The sequence below is a fragment of the Tetrahymena thermophila genome (assembly GCF_000189635.1).
Source record: "Tetrahymena thermophila SB210 genomic scaffold scf_8254650, whole genome shotgun sequence".
Taxonomy (NCBI): Eukaryota; Ciliophora; class Oligohymenophorea; order Hymenostomatida; family Tetrahymenidae; genus Tetrahymena; species Tetrahymena thermophila.
The window spans coordinates 1,153,804-1,177,029 of NW_002476418.1; the positions used below are offsets into that span (position 1 = coordinate 1,153,804).

The following is a 23,226-nucleotide window of genomic DNA, read 5'->3' on the forward strand; positions in this document are numbered from 1 at the left end:
AATACAAATATTCTTTTAATCATTTAATAAAATATATAAATATATATTAATAAAGACTATTTTATATTTAATGAAAAATTAAATAATGGAGCTTTCAATCAATCAATATTTTATTTTTTCATTTATGCATTTATTGAAAAATTATTAAACTTGTTATTTTTAATTAAAAATGAACCTAGTTTTGTTAATTTTTGTAAAACATAAAATACATTGTAAAATTTATTTTTTAAAATTTATTTATTTATTTATAAAAACGTTTTTAATTTAATTTATTTTTCCGATTTAGATTACAACTTGATAACAATTTGATAAATAATTTATTTAATTGTAAATTTTAGTAACTTTTATTTTTAACCTTTGTTTTTCTGTGCAGAATTAATTATCTATCAGAAAGTCTTTACATATTTTAAAGGTAATAATTAAAAAAAGTCTGCAGTCCTTGCGGAATTTTACAGTACAGCTCTTTTAATTACATAAAAATTGATTATTTAAGTGCAAACAAAGAATAATAGTAAATTGGTAAAGTTAAAATTGCTTTTATTAGAATTTATGGTTCTTATTTGCTATAAAAACTGTGTACTTAAAAATTAAATTTTTATAATAGACGAATCCATATACATACTATTGTTAATTGTTTGATCGAAGTAGGTTATTATTGACTCTAAGCTCAGACAGAGAAATTATATTGATTGAAATATAAATAATACTAATTAGCCACGTCTTTAAATACTTTTGATTTGACTTGACTGTTCTAGTCTTAAAATTGTATACTAATTTTGATATGAGATATAATTATTTTTAAACATTCAGACACATTTAGTAATAGAGACAAAATTAGTAGAGGTAGAAATTTATCGAGGTTATATATTTTTGTTACTAAAAAAATTTTTTAACACAATTAGTTTTGAGGAAATTAGCACAATTTAAGTAAAGGAATAGAATAAATATAATTAATTTTTAATATATGAGTAACTGGTTTTTAGGAAAAATATATTTCAGGTAAATTTTATATTGGCAAAATAAAAAACGCTTAATATGCAATAGAAAAAGAGTAGGTGACTATTTGATGTTAATCTATTTGAGAATCATTGTAATTCTGTTTATAGAAGAAATGTTGTAAATAAAATTAAAATTCTTCTGGTAGTTTTATCAGTTTATATTTACAATTACTAATTTTTTGCTCGGGATAGTGATTTTTAATTCTAAACAGAATTTTAAGTTGGTTATATTTAACTTTGCTTGAGTGTTCATGTAATTAAAAGAATTTACAAAGTAAGTGGCAAAGAATCGAAGGTTGCGTAAAGTAATTAGGAATCAAGACTTTACTTTTTTTCAAATTATCTTCCTTTATACGAATAATTCCAGAATAAAATTAATTAAGAGATTACTAATTTAATTTGCAGACTCTTTAATTGGATTTATTTGAAACAAATGTATTTACTCTTATGAATCCTAACTCTCTTACGTTTGTCTTTCCTTTCTTCCTAGTCTGATTTAATTAATTAATTAAAAAAGTAAAAAAGAAAAATCAAAATTTCGCTTATCATAATTTATTTATTTATTTATTTTTAATTAGAGCAAATAAGAAGTCATCAAAAAATAATTAATTTAAAAATTGAGATAATTGTCATAAAAATTTTGATAATAGAATCTTTATAAAAATTTTTGTATTGCTCTACTTTTTAATAAGTACATAAATAATTCATATCAATTCACAGTCTGTGAATTAAAAATAACATGGAATAGATAATGTTTGACAACTTTGGCTAGATGAAGTGCCGTTTCCATAAAGACGAATCTGTCACTTACTTATGCATGGATTTAAATTGTTAAGAATAAACTCGTCTTCTATGTGGTGACTGCGCTATCTTTATTCCTCACCACAAAGACCACATCCACAACATAGTCAAAATTAAAAATATACAAAATAGTGCTGATGGATCTTCATTGAATCTCGTTAAGAATGCTATTCTTCAATCTACTTGTTCTTTTATGCCCAACTCTTAAAGCGTTGAGAATCGTGAGTTTATGAGCGCTAATTAAGTTAACTTGTACTTCGATTTAATTGAGAGACAAGTGGTAGAAGAGATATAAAGAGTCAGAAAAAGAGTCATTTCTCTTATTAATAAGCAAGACAGTGTTTTATTTGAAATCAATTAGTAGATTTCTAAATTGGAAGCACACATATCGAAGTCCTTTGAATGTCCTAAAAATAGTAATAATAATAATGATAACAACAGCTTTTCAAGCAGCTCCTTCTGTGAAGAAAATTTTTTGGATGAACCTTAATAAGATTCTCAGACTAGAATAAAATGTTCTTCTTTTTTTAACATGGTATCCGATACCCAACTGAATTCATGTAGTAGTTAAGACTAAAATAGTTAAATTTTATATATAAATAATGCTTGTTCTAATAATAATAATTAAAACTTTCCTTAGAATATAACCCCTTTAAATTAAATTAATAATTCGAACCAGCAAAATAATTGCTTAAATATATTTGGAAAACAATTATAATAATAAGAAGGAGTTAATTCATAGCAATCTTTCAGTAGTTATGTTTAGAATGAATGTGAGATTTCACGTGAAATAACTTCCTCGTTAAATAAGATTTTGGATTATAGTTCTGAATAAATAATTGAATTAGAAATGCTTATGAAATAATAGTTAAAGCACTGTAAGATAAATCTTAATTAATTTAGTGATAATTTAAATGCTTTTCTCTCTAGCTATCTTCCACGTTAGTAGTTGCTTGAATTTAATAGTATAAACACAATGCTTGACAATCGTTTTGGGTTTGAACTTTCCAACGGAGAGCTACAAATTCTCGATCCTGCTGAATTTTATTTAGGCATGGGAATTAAACATTGCATAGGCATCAACTCTACTTCTAATTTATCCTTGCTTAGAAGAGCCTCTACCTTAATTTGCCACTAATCACCTGATGACGAAGATGATATCTAAAAAGGATAAATGTCATAGCCACAAAACTAAAATTAGATTGAAACATAAAGACAGTATCTCTTTTCAGTATTTTTCGATAACAAAAGCTTGAATGACTTTAACATAGAACCAATATCATAAGAAATTCAAAGACTTAGCTATGTACAAAATATCCACTTAGATTTTGATGGAAACTTTATTTCACCTTAAGGCTATAAGTACATCTTTAATGCTCTTAAGAAATTTGAATGCTTGAAGCACATTGATTTAAGATTTAATTGTAATTAAGAATTTGATGAGGAATCTATCATGCTATTATCTGAAGTGCTTTAAGCTTAAAAATCTAATCTCAGAACTCTCTGCATAACTATGCGTTCACTCTGCAAACAGACTTCAAGTGTATCTGAAAATTTCAATTCTGCATCTTGCCCTAATTCTCCACACCACTAATCTCTGGATTCTTCTTCTTCTACTTCATTCTCTTCATCCTCTACTTAGTTCCACTCTACTTAGCATCCAGAGCTTAAAAAGTGCAACACCAACATCTGTCACTCAGATAAATTCTCTTTTTCTGATGCCCTTAGCATCCTTTTCGAAGCTATAGGCTAACTCACAAATCTTGAAGTGCTCTATTTAGATGTTTCCCATAATAACATTTCCTAGATTGTAGGCTAAGAGGTGTTTGCGCCAATCCACTAACTCAAAAAGCTTAACATGATTTACTTTGTCTTTAACAAGACCAACATTCCATATTAGGAGATAGTCTAATTCATCCACAGCATAAATGCAAACAAAAAATCATTAAAATACTTCAAATTATATTTAAAACAGAACAGCTTCAACTTCTAGTAAGAAAGATACATCTGTGGTTAATTTTAAAAGATAAAAGCACAAACAAAGAACCTCGACCTATTTTATTGAGATGGAAATAAATTAACACAAATCTATTTTCAATAATAGAGAATATTGTAATTAGATCTAAGCAGGATATTCTTACAAAAACATATAAAAAAGTAATAATGTATTTTCTATTGAAAATAAAAAAGTCTATGAATTAAGATCAGAGATACAAAAAAGCTACGTACTTGCTAATAATTATGAGGCAAGTAAGGGATTGGTTGATTCAAAAAATGCTCAATGATTTTCAATAATTAAAACTAAAATGTATTTAAAATTTTCAAACATTTCAATTAATAAGCTAAATTAAAAATGACCAGTAAGTAAGTAGAATATTTATCTAATAAGCAAATTTATATTAAAAATATATTAACACTTTCAATAAAATACTCTTCAATTACTAGTAAATAAATAAATAATTATTAATGACAGAAATAAACACAAGGAATAAATATAATATATAATATTTCAAAGTTAGATTAAATATTTATCACTCTAATAACAAATTACACATTATACATTCATACATTAATTAATTATGTAAATACTTAGAATCTAATAAAATTTAATTTAATTACATTTTGTATATAAACTCTATATTACTATATAAAATTTGTAAATAAATCAATCAATCAATCGATAAATTATGTTTGTCAAATCGTTACTAAAATCCTTACGTCATTATCATTATATTTTTTAAACGCAATTACACAGCACTTGTAATTACATCATTTTCACCTATATTTTTAAAAAATACTCGTCATGAAGTAAAGCATTTTTGAATTTAACTTTTTATAGTAAATAATAAGAAAAATTTTAAATTTAACATTAGGTTGGTTTTACATTAGTTGATTACACAAATAAATTCTTTTATTGCAAATATTTGCCTACGTTAAACATGCATTTACACAAAATGAATAACCAATATCTTTTATTAAATTTTTGAAATCAGTGAGTCTCATCTAAAGATTAAATATTTTTAAAAACAACATCAATGAAATTTTTTCCAAAAAATGTAAAATTAATCGTTTAATTTAGGAAAACAAGTAACTTTATCTTAATTTTACATAAATTTTAGCTTGCTATTAAATGTATATGCTATTCAATTCTTATCAAATTTAATATAAACTTCTTGAAGAATAGGAAAGCGATATTGCTCAAAAATGTTAAGAAAATATTTGATCTCAATTCTAATAGCATCTGCTTTGTTCTGGCATCAGAAATTTATTACACTTTTCTATATCTTTTTTTTGCATATTATTCTAATATTAGTGTTACAATTTTTTAAAGGGTAAAAAATCAAATTAAATAAAAGCAATTTCCATTTTCTAAAAAATCAGTAATTCTCATTTTTTTTTATAAAAAAATCTATTTTTAAATTCGCTTTCTATTTCAATTCAAATTATTATATCAATCATAGGATTTTTTATTTTCTATTCGAAACTTGAGAATTCATCCATTTTATTATTTTTAAAATAGAAAGTTCTAATTTTTTGTTGCTTTTTTGAGAATAAATAAGTAAATCCTTCAAGTATAAAAATAAAAATTTCTTTGATATAAAATTCTACAATAAAAATTATATTTGTTCTTCTAAAAATACTTATTAGTATTTAATAAAAACATCCTTTTCTTTACAATTTTTTTCCTTCCTCTAACAAGTCAGTGTTTTAAATGTGTCTATTTTAAAATTTTAATGAAAAAAATAACCCAAATTTTACTTTAAATTAGCGTCACCTTACTATATAGAAAAGTGTATTTGTGTTAATTAATCAGATATGATCTCGCTCGATTTAATATAAAAGCTAGAAGAACTTTCTCTTTAAAAAATTTTAAATGAGATATATTTTATAAAACAAAGTAGACGCAAATTAACTTAGGAAGAACAATCCCTATCAAAATATCTAATACTTTTTAATTTTTAATAGATATTTTAAGATTATAGTTACTAGTAGATCTTATAATAAATGAAATCATAATTGAAACTTAAATAGAATTAATATAATTAAATGACAATCATTTATACTAATTTGTCTATTTTAATAGAATATAAATAAAAATTTACTTCACAGTTTCAAATTTAACATTAAAACTTCATATATATATATAATTATTTATTAAATATCTTTATTCATTATATTAAAAGCAATATCAAACACTTTTACCTAATTTTTGTATTGTAATTTAATTAATTATTTTTTTTTCTCATTTTCGTAAATAATTTTGAATTTTTAATTTCATATTCTAAGAAATTACACAAAATAGAAACTCTTTTGATCAAACTGCATTTTTTATTTCGAAAATTGAAATAATTACAAAAAAAAAATGAATAAAATCCATTCTGATTAAAAAATTAATTATAAAAAATCAATACTTTTTTTATTTAAAAAAAATTATTAAAATTATAATAAATACAAACATTAATTTAAGTGGATTTATTAATAGTAATAAGAAACTTATTTATGACAATCTAATATTTAAAAATTTTAACTTGGGTAATTTTATTACTAAAAAAATAAATACAATATCTCTTGTCTATATTCATTTTCCAAAAACTCATCGGCTCAGCCAATGAAATAAAGTTTTTGAACCCTGTAATAAATAAATAAATAAATCTAATTTAGATTTATAAAAATGAGAAACTTATCAAAAAATATAAAATTACAAGAATTATAATTTAATATATAGAAGAGTAATATTATATATATATAACATAATCTAGAAATTTAGAATTTGACTAACTGAGAAAATAATTTTAATTAATTAACTATTTATTTATTTATTTTATATATTTATGATGATTTAAGTTTAAAGTATTTTTTTCAATTATTTATTAATTTAACTTGCTCATGGATTGTGTTTAAGTAGCTATAAAATTAATCTCTTTGCTACTAAGTTTTAGCTAGCACTTCTATTGTTTTACTGTTATTAAGCTATATTACAAGACAAAGTTCTTTGATAATCCTTTTATCATCTTTCTAAAACTTTTTAAACCCAGGTCCATTATCCCATCCCAAAGAGAATGAATTAATATCACTAAAGTAAGTTACTTTTTTATCTTTTCCATTTGCATCAGATGGTTTTCTTGAAATCAGTGTTGGTCTCTTGTCTTACTCTTCATATTAGAATAGCTTTTCATGTGGAGAGAAGGAACCTCTACTATACTTTAAGAATATCATACCATTCTTAAGATCTTAAATGGCCTTACTTATTTCCTTTTATTTTTAGAGATTCTAGTTACAAAAGAATTTAAATGACCTATAAAAGTTTTCAAATTAATCTTATTTTAAATCTATTTCAAAAACTGTTTCCTCATTTTTTTTAAGAATTAAATCGATTGCAAAATCCTTTTTAGATTTTCTTACATCTAAAAGCGATATATCTAAAGGCTATTGATCTTTTTAGTTCTTAGATTAAAAATAAATTTAAAATATCTGCCTAAATTTATCTCGAGCTTCTATTTTAATGTCAGATTTTTTATTTTTATTTTGAATAACACTATTTCTAATTTTTTCCTCCCAGTATTTTTCATTATTCATCTTGCTATAATTTAAATCTTCTTTATTTGCATCAGTTTTTTTAGAAATGTACATCTCTTATTCTATTTTTTATATTGAAAATTAAATATCTTAAAATATTCAAAAATCATTTTTTTGATTTTAATTCATTTTTACTTAAATTTAAATAATAATTATTTCTCTAATTAAATAAAATCATAGCTAATATTTATGGAAAAAGACATAATTAAAATATTAATTTGGGATTATTTAAAAATAAATATCATTTCCTCTCAAAAATTGTATTTAATAAATAAAGTAAGTTCGTTCGTTCTTTAACATTTTAATTCATTTTATTAAATAAAATATTTAAAAATTAATTACATCTATTTTCATTGTTGGCACTTATCTAGTTGACAGGTGTGAAAGATCTATTCTTTCTGCTTTAATTCATGTCAACAATATCTAAGATACTGTTATTTAGAGGGGAAGCAGCACTTTTATTCATATTTGAATGCATCATTTCACTTTAATTCATTTAAAATTTTAAAGTTTTTGTTAATGAATCTATCATATTTTTTTCCTGGTTATTCCTATACATATCTTGCTTATAATTGCTTTACATTCCTTAGACTATAGATTTTTCTAATCTGGATTGTTCTCCTCCATCTTGTCTCTTATCGAAAAGAAAATGAAGATAAGGATTTGATTCATGATCGAAGTACTTTGTGAATGAGTTAGTAGAAAAAGCAACATAATTTAATCTTAAAATATAAAGAAGTATGTTAAATTTATTCATGTCTTAGTCATTATCAAACTTAATTTTGAGTTCTTCTCCTTTATCTTAATCATACCATACAACTTTGATAATCCTATTACCTACTTCCTTATAATCAACTCCAGTCATCTAAGAGTACTCAAAAGAGAATAACTCAGGTTCTTTATCTTTCTTCAAGTCCTAAACAAACAATAAAAATATGTTAGTTAGTTAATTAATTAATTATCTTATTTGCTTAATAAATATTAATATAAAATTGAAATTCATTATTACCCTAATAACGATCAATTTCTTTAAGTCGAAGATAAAATTTCCAAATTGATATTAGTTAAATTCTTTCATATTATAATCCTTATCTTCCCTTTTCTCTTTATCCTTTTAAGCTTAGTATGGTTGATATATGTAATTGAGCTATAATATACCAAAGCTAACTTATATTTTTTTAACAAGAGAGTCATACTCTTCTTCATTTTACTCAATTATTTGCATTTTTTTTTATAGTTCCATATGTAAATCCTGAACCTTTTAAGCTAATCTTTTATTTTACATATCATGAATTTTTCTTTGTGAAGAGCTAATTTCTTCTCTATTTTTGTCTTACCTTTTCTAGTATTCTACATAGTTCATATCCCAATCATTTTTATCGATATTAAAAAGATTTTCTCGATCACCCTATTTATTTTTATTTATTTTGTTTAAATCAATTATTTATAAAAAATAATATTGATTAATTTTTTAAATTAAAAATTCTATTTTATCTGTTTGGTAAAAAATAAATATAATTTTATTTTAACCATTCATTTATTTATCTTTAAATGAATAAATAATTGCTGAATTTATGCTTTTTAATTGATATTTCACTCTTTAATAAATAATCATATGCTGGATTGCTATTCTTAAATGTTAAATATTTTTAACGTATAAAAATTAGAATATGAAAAATAAAAAAAAGAACTACTTTATTTAGCTTTAGCTCTTATTTTAATTACTATGTCTCAATTAAACTCTTCTAAACTTCGTTTGTCATCTTATCAAGCATATTCTTAATTTCTTTAAAATCCTCCTTATTATCTTCTTAATCCTACTTTAACCCATTATTGGTATTATTCTATGAAAATGAGCCTTTTGGGTTGCTATTTCTGTTGGATTCATTTTTAAATATTGATTTTCCTCCTCCTTGCTAGGTTTTATTAATTTAATTTTTCAATGGTGGATTAGGCAGTATTTATTAGTTAATTGAACTCTATGGTTGACTGTTAATATCATTATTAAAATCCCTTTCTTAAAGCTTTTCGTACACATCTTTAAAATTTTCATCATCAGTTTTTCCATTTTTAAACAAATCCTTAATCTAAAAAGCAACATTCTTCAAATTTTCCACTTCTTTTTTAATTGTTTCACACCATCTTTAGTCGGCTCTAAAATCGTATTACCTATCAGAGTCCAATTATTAGTACTAATTATCATTTTATGGAAAGCTTATTTAGCTTTTTTATTTCATTTTCGCTATTTTTGTATTTTATAAAATCTGTTTGAAATCAATATATTATCCTATTAATTATGAATAAATAATATTCTTTAATAATCACTCATTTAGTTTTAATTAATTCATTAATTAGTATTTTCATTAAAAACTATAAATTTTAACAACAAAAATTATTATGAAATTAATTTCTTTTATACTTAAATTTTCCTGATTTGTTAGAATATATTTATTTCCTAACAAAATAAATAGTTCAAATTTTTGTTATTAAAATTGATAATTTATCCTAGAAATAATCTTCTTTATTATTAAAATATTTTGTTTTTTATTATATTTTCTCTATTTTTTCAAGACTTAAGTTCTATAAAATGTTTTTATTTTAAAAAATTATAAATTAATTATCCAAAAACTTAATAATTTCAATAATTAAAAACCAAGAATCTCTTAATGACTTAAAAAAAAATTTTTTAATTTCACTATTAAAAAGTATACTTATTCTATTCCTTTTTATTAAAATATATTCTCTAACTCCTCATTAATTAAATACACCCCCTCTCACATTTTATAAGAGTTATTTTCTAAAATTTTTTTAGGCCCTTAATGAATTTTAGTAAATGGCTCTTAAATTAAAGGGTTGTAAGAGTATATACAGATTTAATATTAGTTTCTGATCATAATATTTATCAAAATATAACTATTTAATCATATATTAACATTAATTTAATTGGCTAGTTTTATTTTTAAAGGTTATTTTGTGCATTGTAAAGTCTATTGGAATTTATAATTGTTATAAAAATCAAAAACCTTGTACTTATATATTATTTTTTAGTGTATCTTAAAAGGAAAGTACATAAAACTATGTTCCTTTACTCAATTTCTGAATTAGCTAATTTTTGTGGGATATATTTATCATCAAGACATTATTAAATTGCCTACAATAAATAGTTAATGTAATATTTAATAATTTAATTTATATTAGGTTCAAATTGATATAGATAAATTCATTATTTTAAAAATATGCTGATTTAATATTCCATCCTTAACATTATTTTTAAGGATATTTATTTATAAAATTTATTTAATCTATAATTTTAATTTTTAAAGGTTATTTTGTTCATTTTATAGCTCTTTAGAGCTTAAATTTGTAAAATAAATTAAAGAATTTGTATTTAGTTTAGACTTTTTAATGTTATTAAAAAGAGAGCACATAGAATTATGTTGAATTTGCTAATAATAATTACTAATTATTGTGAGAATTTATCAATTATTACAATATAATTAAATTATCAACAGTAAATAATTTTATGTAATAATTCAAAATTTAATTAATATTGGGTTTAAATTGTTATAGATCTATTCATTAAAAAAATTTAATAATATTTCCTTACAATATTTTACTATTACTAATTACATAATTTAGTTCAGCTCAAATAAATAATTTGATCCTGAAATATTATTCAATTAATTTTATACTTAGAAAAAATTAAATGATTTTTTTAATTAAATTCAAAAGTTACTTTGCTTTTAAAATAAGTAAGTTTTTATTTAATTAAAACAAAAGAACTCTTTTTAGATTATAAAAAAATAAATTATTTAACATTATTCAATTTTTGCAAGTATTTGATTTCAAAAAAGTTTTGTATCTCAAAATACTTTGAAATAATAAATGCTCACTGTTAATAAGAATTCATAACTTATCTACTAGCTATTTTGAGGTTCATTTTAGTTCATTTAATTTTATAATTTATTTTTAAAGCAAAAATAATTATTGATGAAATCAAAAGTTTTTAGATCTTTTTAAATTCTAAATGTATTCAACATTTATATTTAAAATGCTTAATAATGGGATTTTTTAATATTATTCTTTGATTTTAAAATGAATGAAAAAGTAAAATTATTAATAAGCAAATAAATCAAATATTTTTGATTTCAAAAAATACTATAACAAAAATCAAAGTAAAGAAAAATTTCAACTTTGAATAATAGTAAAAGAATTGAATAAATTGTGCAAAATAGGAATGTTGACGCCAAATATAGCTAATAAATAGTTATTTAATAAATAAATAAATGTATCAATATTACACTATTTGAAAAGAGATCAGATGATTTATTAATTTTTCAATAAATGACTTGCAATACAGAAATTAAACAATAAACTTTCTGCTTTTTAGTTAAGCTGCGTAAATGACATATTTTGTTATATATATCAAAGTCAATCTGCATTTTAAATTGGCATATTTTGAGTCTCTTAAATATTATTAATAGCTATTAATAATATTTCTCACCATAAACAATCTTCCCCTAATAATATTCATTTAAGAAAGTAAATTAATAATTTAATTCTTTTACAAAACATAATCAAAGTAAGAAAAAAGAAGACTCAATTCTTCATTTAACTAAATAAAATTTACAAAAATGGAAGATAATATTGTTATTATTCGTTCTGAAAAGTCTGACTTGGAAAAAAATTTAGTCGAATCTGAGTAAGGAACTGTTGTTGCATCCAAGAGCAGCTTCAACAAAAAAAACCTTGTCTATGGTTTGATAGGATTACTTATATTGTCTGGCACTATTGCAGGCATTTTTTTAATTGTCAATTGTGAACACAAGGTCGACGCTCTCAAAATTTCAGTTCCTTCTTAAAACATTGAAGTCATATCTGAAGAAACCAAATAAGAAGTTCTTAAAGCACCCAAATAAGGTCCTAAAAATGAATAATACGTTCCTACCACTTTTGATCTTCGTATGTAAGCTTCTTCTTTGAATTGTAATTATGATCGTCCTGATGAAATGCTCTGTGTTGGAGGAAACTGGAGTAATGTTGTAGCTTAAACTATTTCTAACACTATCTGCGCTTAAAGCGTTACCGCTTCTGAAAAAGCTCTTTCAAGTCAATATCTATTAAATTGCTCCAATTTATCTGACAAATGCAATATTCTCTCATCTCGTTAAGATTTTGAATCACAACTTGCTTTTGTTGCAAATACTGGTATTCCTTCTGCTTCTTGTCTAGCTTATAACGGTCTTTAATATTAAATTAACCCCAATTCATGCGATGCTAAATGCACAGATGGTTCAGATATTGTTCTTAAACAATACTAATTAGTCTCACTTTGGGATAGTAATGATGATATGAATGCTACTATTTTGAATGTTAAGAACCATCTCTACAACTTTGGTCCCGTTGTAGCTCTCGTTAGACACTCTGCTACTGTTGCTAGATACGCTGGCTCTACTCCCAACGGTATCTTTGTTAACGATCCTACTGACTAAACTAATTTTGGTTACAGAACTTTCAAGATTGTTGGCTGGAATCAAGCTCCTGGTGATACTCCTTTATAATATTGGATTATGGCCAACACTTTCTCAAGCAACTGGGGTATGAATGGATACATTCGCACAACACTCAATGAGCCTATCATTGAAGGATATTATGGTTATGTTCCTTAATGATGAAATTATTTAAAAGATAAAAATCTCAACGAAACATAACATAAAATTTTAAGAAATCATCTTTTCTACATAAAGATCACTCAATTAATTTTTACAAGAATCCAAAATTAAATTTCGTTTAAAAAATATTAAAAAATATATGAAAAAAAATTAAACTCATGTAGTAAGCATCTATATTAAATGTATGCTGATATTGTATTAAAATTAAATTGCCTAAAAAACACTTTAAAGCGATATTTAGAATTTTTATTTATTTAATTATATCTTACTTATTATAGAGGGAGAAAAAAATTTTTTGAGGCTTTAAAAATATTTTTTTTTTTAAAATTATTAAAATTTATAAATTTTTCGGATATAAAAATAGTATCCATCTCCATTATTTTAAATTGTATTTTACTAACTAACAATCTTTTAAAAGATAAACAAAAATGTTATACATATTTAGCAAAACAGTCTCTCGTCTAATATTTTTGAGTCATTTTAACTTATTAAAAATATTATTTTAAGAATTTAAATTATTCAGTTATAATTTATAAGTATGTGTAACACAAAATTTATTCATTTGCATAATTCAACAATCAGGGCATATATTATATTGCTTTAATTGATATCTACCTAATCCTAAAGTTTTGTATTTTATATGCAGTTAAAGCAAAGCTCTAAAACCAAACTTCTTCTAAATTCTTACTCACTAAATGGTATTTATTTTTATATTATTTCATTTAAGATGCTTTTTTTTCCTTATTTCCATCACAAAAGGATTTTTATTAAATTCTTTGCTATCCAGCAATGTTTACTCCATGTATTTATTGTTAACCATTATTTCATGATAAAATTTAATAAAATTACTTGAGTCTTAATAACAATCATTTCATTATGTTAAATTATTTTGTAATTTGCTAAACTTCTTCTGGCATGAGCATGCTTATATCTTTTGTATCCTGATTTCATATCTTTAACCTAATAAACTTAGCCAAAACCTCAATTAAATAATTTTAATAAGTAAAATTTATTTATTTAAAGAAATAAGATAATTTAGCTTTCATAATTTTTTGTTTATATAATTAATTATTTAAATAAGTAAAAAAAATTCTATCTTTAATCTAAAATTTAATTTTGTATTTAAAATATATTTTAAAACTAAATATATAAGAATAAATTAATACTTTTTAGCTTTTTAAGTAATTTTTAAATCACATATTTTAAAATAAATAAGAAGAAAAATTTATAATTATTTGATTCTTAATCAAACCAATTTTTTAGTTTTTAAATCATTTAATAAATGTATTTAAAATTTCATTCTTTCTTTTAATATTTTAGTTGGTTTTCAATATAATCTAAATTTAAGGCAGATGGAACATTTTTAGGATATATTTAGATAGCCTTCATGTTGTATTATTATGTTTCTTCTAATTAATTGATTTCCTAATAAATAAGACACAAATTAAAGTTAGTTAATAAATAGTTTAGATCAATTTTAAAGCTTGCAATAAATATCTTTTTTTATCTCTTAACATTTTCATATCTAAATTAATAATTCCTAAATTAAAAAGATCAAAAAATAATCAGGATAGTGTTTAGATAGCTTCCTTTTGCTTCATTTAGTATATTCATCTCATGATAAAACTATGATAAATCAAAATAGATATAAGAAATTGAGAGATCAATTTCCAATTGAAGTAAAAAAAAATAATAAAATGATTTCCTCAAAAAACAACAAAAATAAAACGAAATTAATAAAATAAGTTCTAAAAAAATGAAAAAAATACTAAATCAAGCTAGTTTTTCATAAATATAAATTTAAAATAAAATAGTTTGTTTCATAATTAATTAGAATAAATAATATTTTCTTATTAGATCATTCTTTCTTTTTGTTCAATTACCGAAAATACATCTGTAATTTCAGTGTAATCTAATAGTCTCTAAATTGACTCAATCAAGTAATCTGGATATAATTGAAGTACATCTTCTTGCTGTTAATTATTTGAGTCTTTGTACTTGTTTAGCACCTAAATCATTTCTTGTCTTGTTTGCTCTAGCTGAGCATGAGATTATTTATTATTTTTTAAGTTTTTAAAATTAAAAGTTACAACCATATAGAAGATAAATCCAAGAGCATAGCAATCATTTTGCTTTAAAAGTTTGAAATTTTTTTTTATTTCAGAAATATTTTCTTGGCAATTCTAATTTTTTTCTATCAAATCTTAGATTATTTCAAATTCATTCTTAATTAAAGGACTCAAGTACTGTTATTTGCATTATAAATGTTTAGAAACAATTTAGCTAAACTCATTTCTCTACACCAAACCACCACCTAGATCTGAAATTTTATACTTCTGATCTTTAGTTTTAATTATATTATCTAAAGAAATATCCATGTGAACAATTTTAGCAACATTATGCAATTAGTAAAAACCTCTACATAGTGAATACATCATGTCATGCAACTCTTATGGTTTAAATGATATTTTTTTAATGTATAGTTCTTACTATAAATTTGTTTCTCCTAGCTCCATTATTAAGTAGCTTAAGTTATATTCTTTTTAATGACCATCATAATTTTGAATAGATATATTATTAATTAAAATACCATATCTAAGTTTGATTATGTTTTCTGTTTAATGGAAACTAAGACGTTTAGCAATATTGAACTCTTTTGTAGCAGCATAAACATCATCTTTTGTAGGCAAATTCTATGCTTTAATAGCCAACTCTTCTTAACTTTCTTGACAATCTTGATTATTTTTTAAGTCAATTACTTTATACACCTATGCAAATCCTCCTGCCCCTAAGTCTACAATCTTCTTGAATCTTTATTGAAGCTCACGCAGGCTAATATGAAAATCATAATATCTTAAACAATCATCAAATGTTTAAAATTTAATAAGAGGTATCTCGTTGTTGATATTTTCTTTAATGTATTAGATAAATTTGTATGATGCATAGAGATAACTATCATCCACATTTTAATAATTTAATTGTTAGTTTTTTACTGAGTTTTTTGAGAAAGCGTAGAATACTAATAGAGGATTTATATTTATATCTTTTTCATCGGATATAAATATATCAGATTTGAGAACATCTAAAAAGTCATCAGGTACCATCACGTTATAACTCCTCAGTAATTTAAGCGCTTTTGTGAACTTTCTAATAAGGATCAACTCAATTTAGATAGTATGTGAAGGAACTAAGTCAAGATTTTCATTATAAAGAATGAATTTAAATTCATCTGGCTTTTAATTTTTTTATTTAGAAGAAGAATCATTATTATCAGTAATTTATGTAATTTTAAGAGAATTTTCTTATTTATAAAATTAGAATTTCATTTTTGATTCTACTTATTAGTTTTCTTAAATAGCAAACATTATTCTGCTTATCTGTTTCTCATAAAAAAAGTTTTTAACCTCAATTAGATTTTCAATCTTTGAGAAAATGTAGTGATTTTCATTAAATTTCCCACTCAAAATCTCTCTGTTCTTAATAGAATTGACAAATTTCCAAGCATTATCAATTTAAGCACTATCTAACAACAAAATACTGTAAATCGTAGAGTTATCATGAGCCATTTTATGTATACTACTTCCAAGTGGTAAGCATAAAGAGCAACCTTAAAGAATATGGAAGCCTTAAACCTGTTCTCTTTTATTTGAAATTAAGAATATTATTTGTATTGAAGGCAAATAAAAATTTAGGAACTTTTGTTAATCTCCTTAATTCATTCCTTTAAACAAAGAAATAGAGAACTTTTCTTTCTTTTCTTATACCAATCTTATTTTTTCCTTGTTAAATAAATAATTAAAAAATGTGGCTAAACTTAGAGCTAAAACAATAGTATTACCAATAATCATAATATTAGTAAAAGAAAGAAAGCTATTTTGATTTAACATAATCCTTGGATTAAATTACAATTTCAGTATTTCAGTTCCATTTACTAAATAAAGCATTGAGTAGCGATTCAATTCTTCTTACTTAAACTTTACTGGAAGACCTTTATAGTAAGTAAAGCCTTCATAGAAATAATAATCCTTAATAGGCTAAAAATTTCCTTCCTAAGTAAGCAAATTAGGGGGTGTTTTGTTTTCTAAATCAATTGAGTAAAATCTGTAGTCTCTTAATTCCGATTCATCTTCAGAAAATACTGCTTAGGTGAGTAAATACTAGACTCCACTATCAATTTCAAGGACAATTACTCCTAACCAATCCTTATTACTTAATTTAAACTCTCCCAAATCATAAAAATATAAATCTTTGTTTGTCTCATTCCTTCCAAATACACAAATGTCTTTATCTACATCTTTAAGAAAATTAATATAATGAAAACTCCAAAATTCTTTTCTCTTGATTATTTAATAGGTACTGTTATGTTTTAGCATCAAGTATTCTTCGTTAACAGGTTAATACTCATGACCTATTTCTGGACTACATAGTTAACCAATATCCATTTTTAAAACCATTGGATGATAACCTTAACGTACTGCAGAAGGAGTTGCAATTGTTTTAAATATATCATCTGTTATAATAAAAGTACTAGTTTGAATAGTAGAATAAGTATCATCTAATTAAGGAAATAAAGTAGCTAAGCCACCATCATTAGGTTTAACATTCCATTATTAGGTGTAGAAACCATTAAATTTGTACGAATATTAAAAAAAGAACAAATCTGGCACATATATTGATCCATTAGGTCTTATATAGATACTAAAAGGGAAGTCATAGTTAGGAATAGGACCAAGACCGAATTGAGTAAAATCGATTGCTGTATTATTTTAATCTATAACTATTTAAGTTGTGTATCGAGCTGTAAAATTAGTATCATTTGAATACCTAATTGGAAATCCTGAATTAAGCATTTTCATTGAAGTAATGTTAAATTAGTATTCAGTTATAATAGCTTAAGGTAATTCTTAAAGTAATATTTTTTAAATCTGCCCAAATTAGTTTTAAAAAAAATTTCCAATAAGAGTTTAGTTTTTCTATAAAGAAATCAAAGTTATCTAATTATAAACTAGCGTGGATTCATAGCACAGTACAAAGTTTTCCATTTTCTAAAAATTTGTTACTATTATAGGTTCTTCTTTATTCTTTTAGACATACATAAGGTGGTTTTCTCTATCATAAGAAAGATAGAAATCAACCCATTATTTATTTTCATTGCGATGTCTAATAATACAGAACGGAGGATACTTTAGGGATATTGTATCTCTATTAAACTAATTTATTACTTTTCTTAGATCTTATGAATTGCTCACTAAAACAAGAAGAAGGATATTTATTATTCCAAATAGACTTTTGAATGAACTCAATAGCATTACCTACAATTAAAATATTTAGTTTTAATAAAACAAATTGAATATAGTTGAGGAAGATTAAATTTGTAGAAAATTATTTATAATTAATTTGTAAATGATAAATGCAATATTTAGGATTTTAGAAGAAAAGCAAATATATGAATTAATTAAATTTGATTTATACTAAAAGATACTATTCATAATTTTTAATTTTGAAAATTTATATCAAAGCCTGTTTATTTATCTTTCTATCCACTCTTCTATTTAACTATCTACTTAATTTTAAAGATATCTATTGTAAATTTTCATCTTTTTTCAATTTTTTTAGGGTAAAAGTGTTTAAAATGAATAATTAAAATATGAAAAATAAAATTTGTTAAAAAATTGTGCACTAGATACACTTTTCATTATATATTACAGTTGATGATATTTTAATTTTAAGATAAGCAAATATTGTTTAAATAATCATTATTTAATAACGATGATTATTATTTTTATATGAATAAGTGCTTTATAGATAATTTCAAAATTTTAAGAAAAAAAAGCATAAAGAAAATTGATATTAGTTTTAATCAAAATTACATTACAATGATAGGAAATGGTAGTAGAAACTATTAATTATGGTTTTTAATATGAAACTAATTTTATATTTTAGAAATTTTTCAGCATTTTTTTAATTTTTATTCTTGCAAAATTTAAAACATATCTAATAATATCCTTAATTAAATCAAAAAAATGTGGTTAACTTTTTAAGAAATTTTTAAAATCAAAGTTAAAGTGTAAAAGTAGATGGATGTAAAAAAATTATAATAATAAATTGATTTCTCAAATTATTATAAAAATAAAATGATGCTAATAAAATAAATTCTAAAAAAGTAAAACAAAAATAAAAATAAAAAAATAATAAATCATGCTGGTTTTTCATAAATAGAAATTTAAAATGAAATGGTCTGTTTCATAATTAATTAGAATAAATCATATTTTCTTATTAAATAATTCTTTCTATTTGTTCAATCACCGAAAATACTTCTGTGATATCTTTGTAATCTAATAGTCTCTAAATTTACTCAATCAAGTAATCTGGATATAATTGAAGTACATCCTCTTGCTGCTAATTATTTGAGTCTTTGTACTTGTTTAGAACTGAAATCATTTCTTATCTTGTTTATTCTAGCTGATCATGAGATTAGTATTCATTATTTAAGTTTTTAAAATTAAAAGTAACCACCATATAGAAGATAAATCCAAGAGCATAGCAATCGTTTTGCTTTAATAGTGTGAAATCTTTTTTTATTTCAAAAATATTTTCTTGATAATTCCAATTTTTTTCTATCAAATTTTAAGTTTCTAATTAATTTTTAATTAAAGGACTCAAGTACTGTTATTTGCATTATAAATGTTTAGAAACAATTTAGCTGAACTAATTTCTCTGCACCAAACCACCACCTAGATCTGAAATTTTATACTTCTAATCTTTAGTTTTAATTATATTATCTAAAGAAATATCCATGTGAACTATTTTAGCATCAATATGCAGTTAGTAGAGACCTCTGCATAGTGAATACATCATATCGTGTAATTCCTGTGGTTTAAATGATATTTTTTTTATGTATAGTTCCTACTATAAATTTGTTTCTCCTAGCTCCATAACAAAGTAGCTTAAGTTGTATTCTATTTAATGACCATCATAATTTTGAATAGATATATTATTAATTAAAATACCATATTTAAGTTTGATTATGCTTTCTGTTTTATGGAAACTAAGACGTTTAGTAATATTGAACTCTTTTGTAGCAGCATAAACACTTTCTTTCGTAGGCAAATTCTATGCTTTAATTGCCAACTCTTAACTTTTTTTACCATCTTGATTATTTTTTAAGTCAATTACTTTATACACCTATGCAAATCCTCCTGCCCCTAAGTCTACAATCTTCTTGAATCTTTATTGAAGCTCACGCAGGCTAATATGAAAATCATAATATCTTATACAATCATCAAATGTTTAAAATTTAATAAGAGGTATCTCATTGTTGATATTTTCTTTAATGTACTAGATAAATTTGTATGACGCATAGAGATAACTATCATTCACATTTTAATAATTTAATTGTTAGTTTTTTACTGAGTTTTTTGAGAAAGCGTAGAATACTAATAGAGGATTTATATTTATATCTTTTTCATCTGAAATAAATATATCACATTTAAGAACATCTAAAAAGTCATCAGGTATCATCACGTTATAGCTCCTCAGTAATTTAAGCGCTATTGTGAACTTTCTAATAAGGATCAGCTCAACTTAGATAGCATATGAAGGAATTAAGTCAAGCTATTCGTTATAGAGAGTGAATTTAAATTCATCTGGCTTTTAATTTTTTTATTTAAAAGAAGAATCATTATTATCAGTAATTTATGTAATTTTAAGAGAATTTTCTTATTTATTATATTAGAATTTCATTTTTGATTCTATGTATTAGTTTTCTTAAACAGCAAAAATAATTCTGCTTATTTGCTTTTAATTAAAAAGGTTTTTAACCTCAATTAGATTTTCAATCTTTGAGAAAATGTAGTGATTTTCATTAAATATTCCACTTGAAATCTCTCTGTTCTTAATAGAATTGACAAATTTCCAAGCATTATCAATTTGAGCACTATCTAACAATAAAATACTGTAAATCATAGAGTTATCATGAGCCATTTTGTGTATACTACTTCCAAGTGGTAAGCATAAAGAGCTACCTTAAAGAATATCGAAGCCAAAAACCTGTTCTCTTTTATTTGAAATTAAGAATATTATTTTGATTGAAGGCAAATAGAAATTAACGAACTTTTTTTCATCTCCTTAATACATTTCTTTAAACAAAGAAATAGAAAACTTTTTTTTCTTTTCTTAAACCAATCTTGCTTCTTTTTTGTTATCTAAATAAGTAAAAAATGTTGCTAAACTAAGAGCTAAAAAAATTGTATTTCCAATAATAATAAGATTAGTAAAAGAAAGTAAACTCTTTTCATTCAACATAATCCTTGGATTAAATTGCAATTTCAGTATTTCAGTTCCATTTACTAAATAAAGCATTGAGTAGCGATTCAATTCTTCTTATTTTAACTTTACTGGAAGACCTTTATAGTAAGTAAAACCTTCATAGAAATAGTAACCCTTAATAGGCTAAAAATCTCCTTCCTAAGTAAGCAAAGTAGGGGGTGTTTTTTTTTCTAAATCAATTGAGTAAAATCTGTAGTCTCTTAATTCCGATTCATCTTCTGAAAATACTGCTTAGGTGAGTAAATATTCTATTCGACTATCAATTTCAAGGACAATTACTCCTAACCAATCCTTATTACTTAATTTAAACTCTCCTAAATCATAAAAATATAAATCTTTATTTGTCTCATTCCTTCCAAATTTACAATGAGTAGTAATATAATGAAAATTCCAAAATTCTTTGCTCTTGATTATTGAATAGGTACTGTTATGTTTTAGTATCAAGTATTCTTCACTAAGAGGTTAATATTCATGTCCTATATCAGGAACACATAGATAACCAATGTCCCTTTTAACAATAGGGCTATGATAGCCTAAACCAACTATAGAAGGAGTTGAAATAATTTTAAATATATCATCAGTTATAATAAAAGTACTAGTTTGAATAGTAGAATAAGTATCATCTAATTAAGGAAATAAAGTAACTAAGCCACCCTGCTGAGGTTTAATATTCCATTATTAGGTGTAGAATTTATTAAAGATGTACGAATATTAAAAAAAGAACAAATCTGGCACATATATTGATCCATCAGGTCTTATATAGATATTGAAAGGGATGTCATAGTTAGGAATAGGACCAAGACCGAATTGAGTAAAATCGATTGCTGTATTATTTTAATCTATAACTATTTAAGTTGTGTAACGAGCTGTAAAATTAGTATTATTTGAATACCTAATTGGAAATCCTGAATTAAACATTTTCATTGAAGTAATGTTAAATTAGTATTCAGTTATAATAGCTTAAGGTAATTCTTAAGGAGGAATTTTAAAAATCTACCCTTATGGGTTTTAAAATACATTTCCAATAAGAGTATAATTTTTCTATAAAGAAATCAATGTTATCTAATTTTAAACTAGAGTGGATTCATAGCACAGTACAAAGTTTTCCTTTACCTAAAAATTAGTTACTATTATAGGTTCTTCTTTATTCTTTTAGATATACATAATGTGGTTTTCTCTGTCATAAGAAAGATAGAAATCAACCCATTATTTCTTTTAATTACTATGCCGAATAATGCAGAACGGAGGATGCTTTAAGGATATTCTATCTCTATTAAACTAATTTATCACTTTTCTTAGATCTTAAGCATTACTCACTAAACCAAGAAGCAGGATATATATTATTCCAAATAGACTTTTGAATGAAATCAACAGCATTTTCTACAATTTAAATATACTTTCTTTTTTTTTTGTTTTCTCCTATTAATTAATAATTAATGATGAATTATTAGTAAAATTTTTATCTGAAAATATTTTTCGTGATAAAAATAATAAAAATAATCAAAATATCAAGTTTTTAATCACAACTTTTTTTGCAGTCGCAAAGTCCATAGTCCAATACATTTTTTGACCAAATATTAATTAAAGGTAGACCTGGGTCTTAAATTTTTTAATTTACAGATGGTAAAAATGTTTTCAAAAATGAATTCCCCTCAAAAAAATTTATTTATTTTTTAAGATATAAAAATAATATCCTTCTCAATTATTTAATTATTTAAAATTATATTTTAATAACTATTTATTCAAATTTCTTACAAAAATATATTACATATTTAATAAAACTGTCTCTAATCAAATAATTTTAGTCATTCTAACTTTTAAAAATATTATTTTAAGAATTTAAACTATTC

The 23,226-nt window shown here is 23.1% G+C and overlaps 6 protein-coding genes across 6 annotated transcripts; 1 reads left to right on the forward strand and 5 right to left on the reverse strand. All coding sequences in view use genetic code 6, as the record gives it.

The window, feature by feature from the left end:
• Positions 1-102: 102 nt before the first annotated feature.
• TTHERM_000079948 (transmembrane protein, putative) lies at positions 103-1,788 on the reverse strand (the record flags this gene model as incomplete). Its single annotated transcript, XM_012797589.1, has 3 exons — positions 103-770; positions 1,270-1,489; positions 1,762-1,788. 3 exons carry the CDS (start codon positions 1,786-1,788, stop codon positions 103-105), a joined length of 915 nt encoding a protein of 304 aa, XP_012653043.1.
• A 509-nt stretch (positions 1,789-2,297) lies between these two features.
• TTHERM_000079949 (hypothetical protein) lies at positions 2,298-3,068 on the reverse strand (the record flags this gene model as incomplete). Its single annotated transcript, XM_012797590.1, has 1 exon — positions 2,298-3,068. One exon carries the CDS (start codon positions 3,066-3,068, stop codon positions 2,298-2,300), a length of 771 nt encoding a protein of 256 aa, XP_012653044.1.
• Positions 3,069-6,659: 3,591 nt separating this feature from the next.
• TTHERM_00079950 (hypothetical protein) lies at positions 6,660-9,613 on the reverse strand (the record flags this gene model as incomplete). Its single annotated transcript, XM_001015835.1, has 4 exons — positions 6,660-7,438; positions 7,719-8,292; positions 8,386-8,784; positions 9,071-9,613. 4 exons carry the CDS (start codon positions 9,611-9,613, stop codon positions 6,660-6,662), a joined length of 2,295 nt encoding a protein of 764 aa, XP_001015835.1.
• A 2,262-nt stretch (positions 9,614-11,875) lies between these two features.
• Positions 11,876-13,048, forward strand: TTHERM_00079970 (papain family cysteine protease; the record flags this gene model as incomplete). Its single annotated transcript, XM_001015837.2, has 1 exon — positions 11,876-13,048. Exon 1 carries the CDS (start codon positions 12,011-12,013, stop codon positions 13,046-13,048), a length of 1,038 nt encoding a protein of 345 aa, XP_001015837.1. The 5' UTR covers positions 11,876-12,010.
• A 1,702-nt stretch (positions 13,049-14,750) lies between these two features.
• Positions 14,751-18,409, reverse strand: TTHERM_00079980 (kinase domain protein). The gene has a single exon (XM_001015838.2). It carries the CDS (start codon positions 18,355-18,357, stop codon positions 14,869-14,871), a length of 3,489 nt encoding a protein of 1,162 aa, XP_001015838.2. The 5' UTR covers positions 18,358-18,409; the 3' UTR covers positions 14,751-14,868.
• Positions 18,410-19,291: 882 nt separating this feature from the next.
• TTHERM_000079989 (kinase domain protein) lies at positions 19,292-22,939 on the reverse strand (the record flags this gene model as incomplete). Its single annotated transcript, XM_012797591.1, has 2 exons — positions 19,292-22,795; positions 22,901-22,939. 2 exons carry the CDS (start codon positions 22,937-22,939, stop codon positions 19,292-19,294), a joined length of 3,543 nt encoding a protein of 1,180 aa, XP_012653045.1.
• Positions 22,940-23,226: the final 287 nt, after the last annotated feature.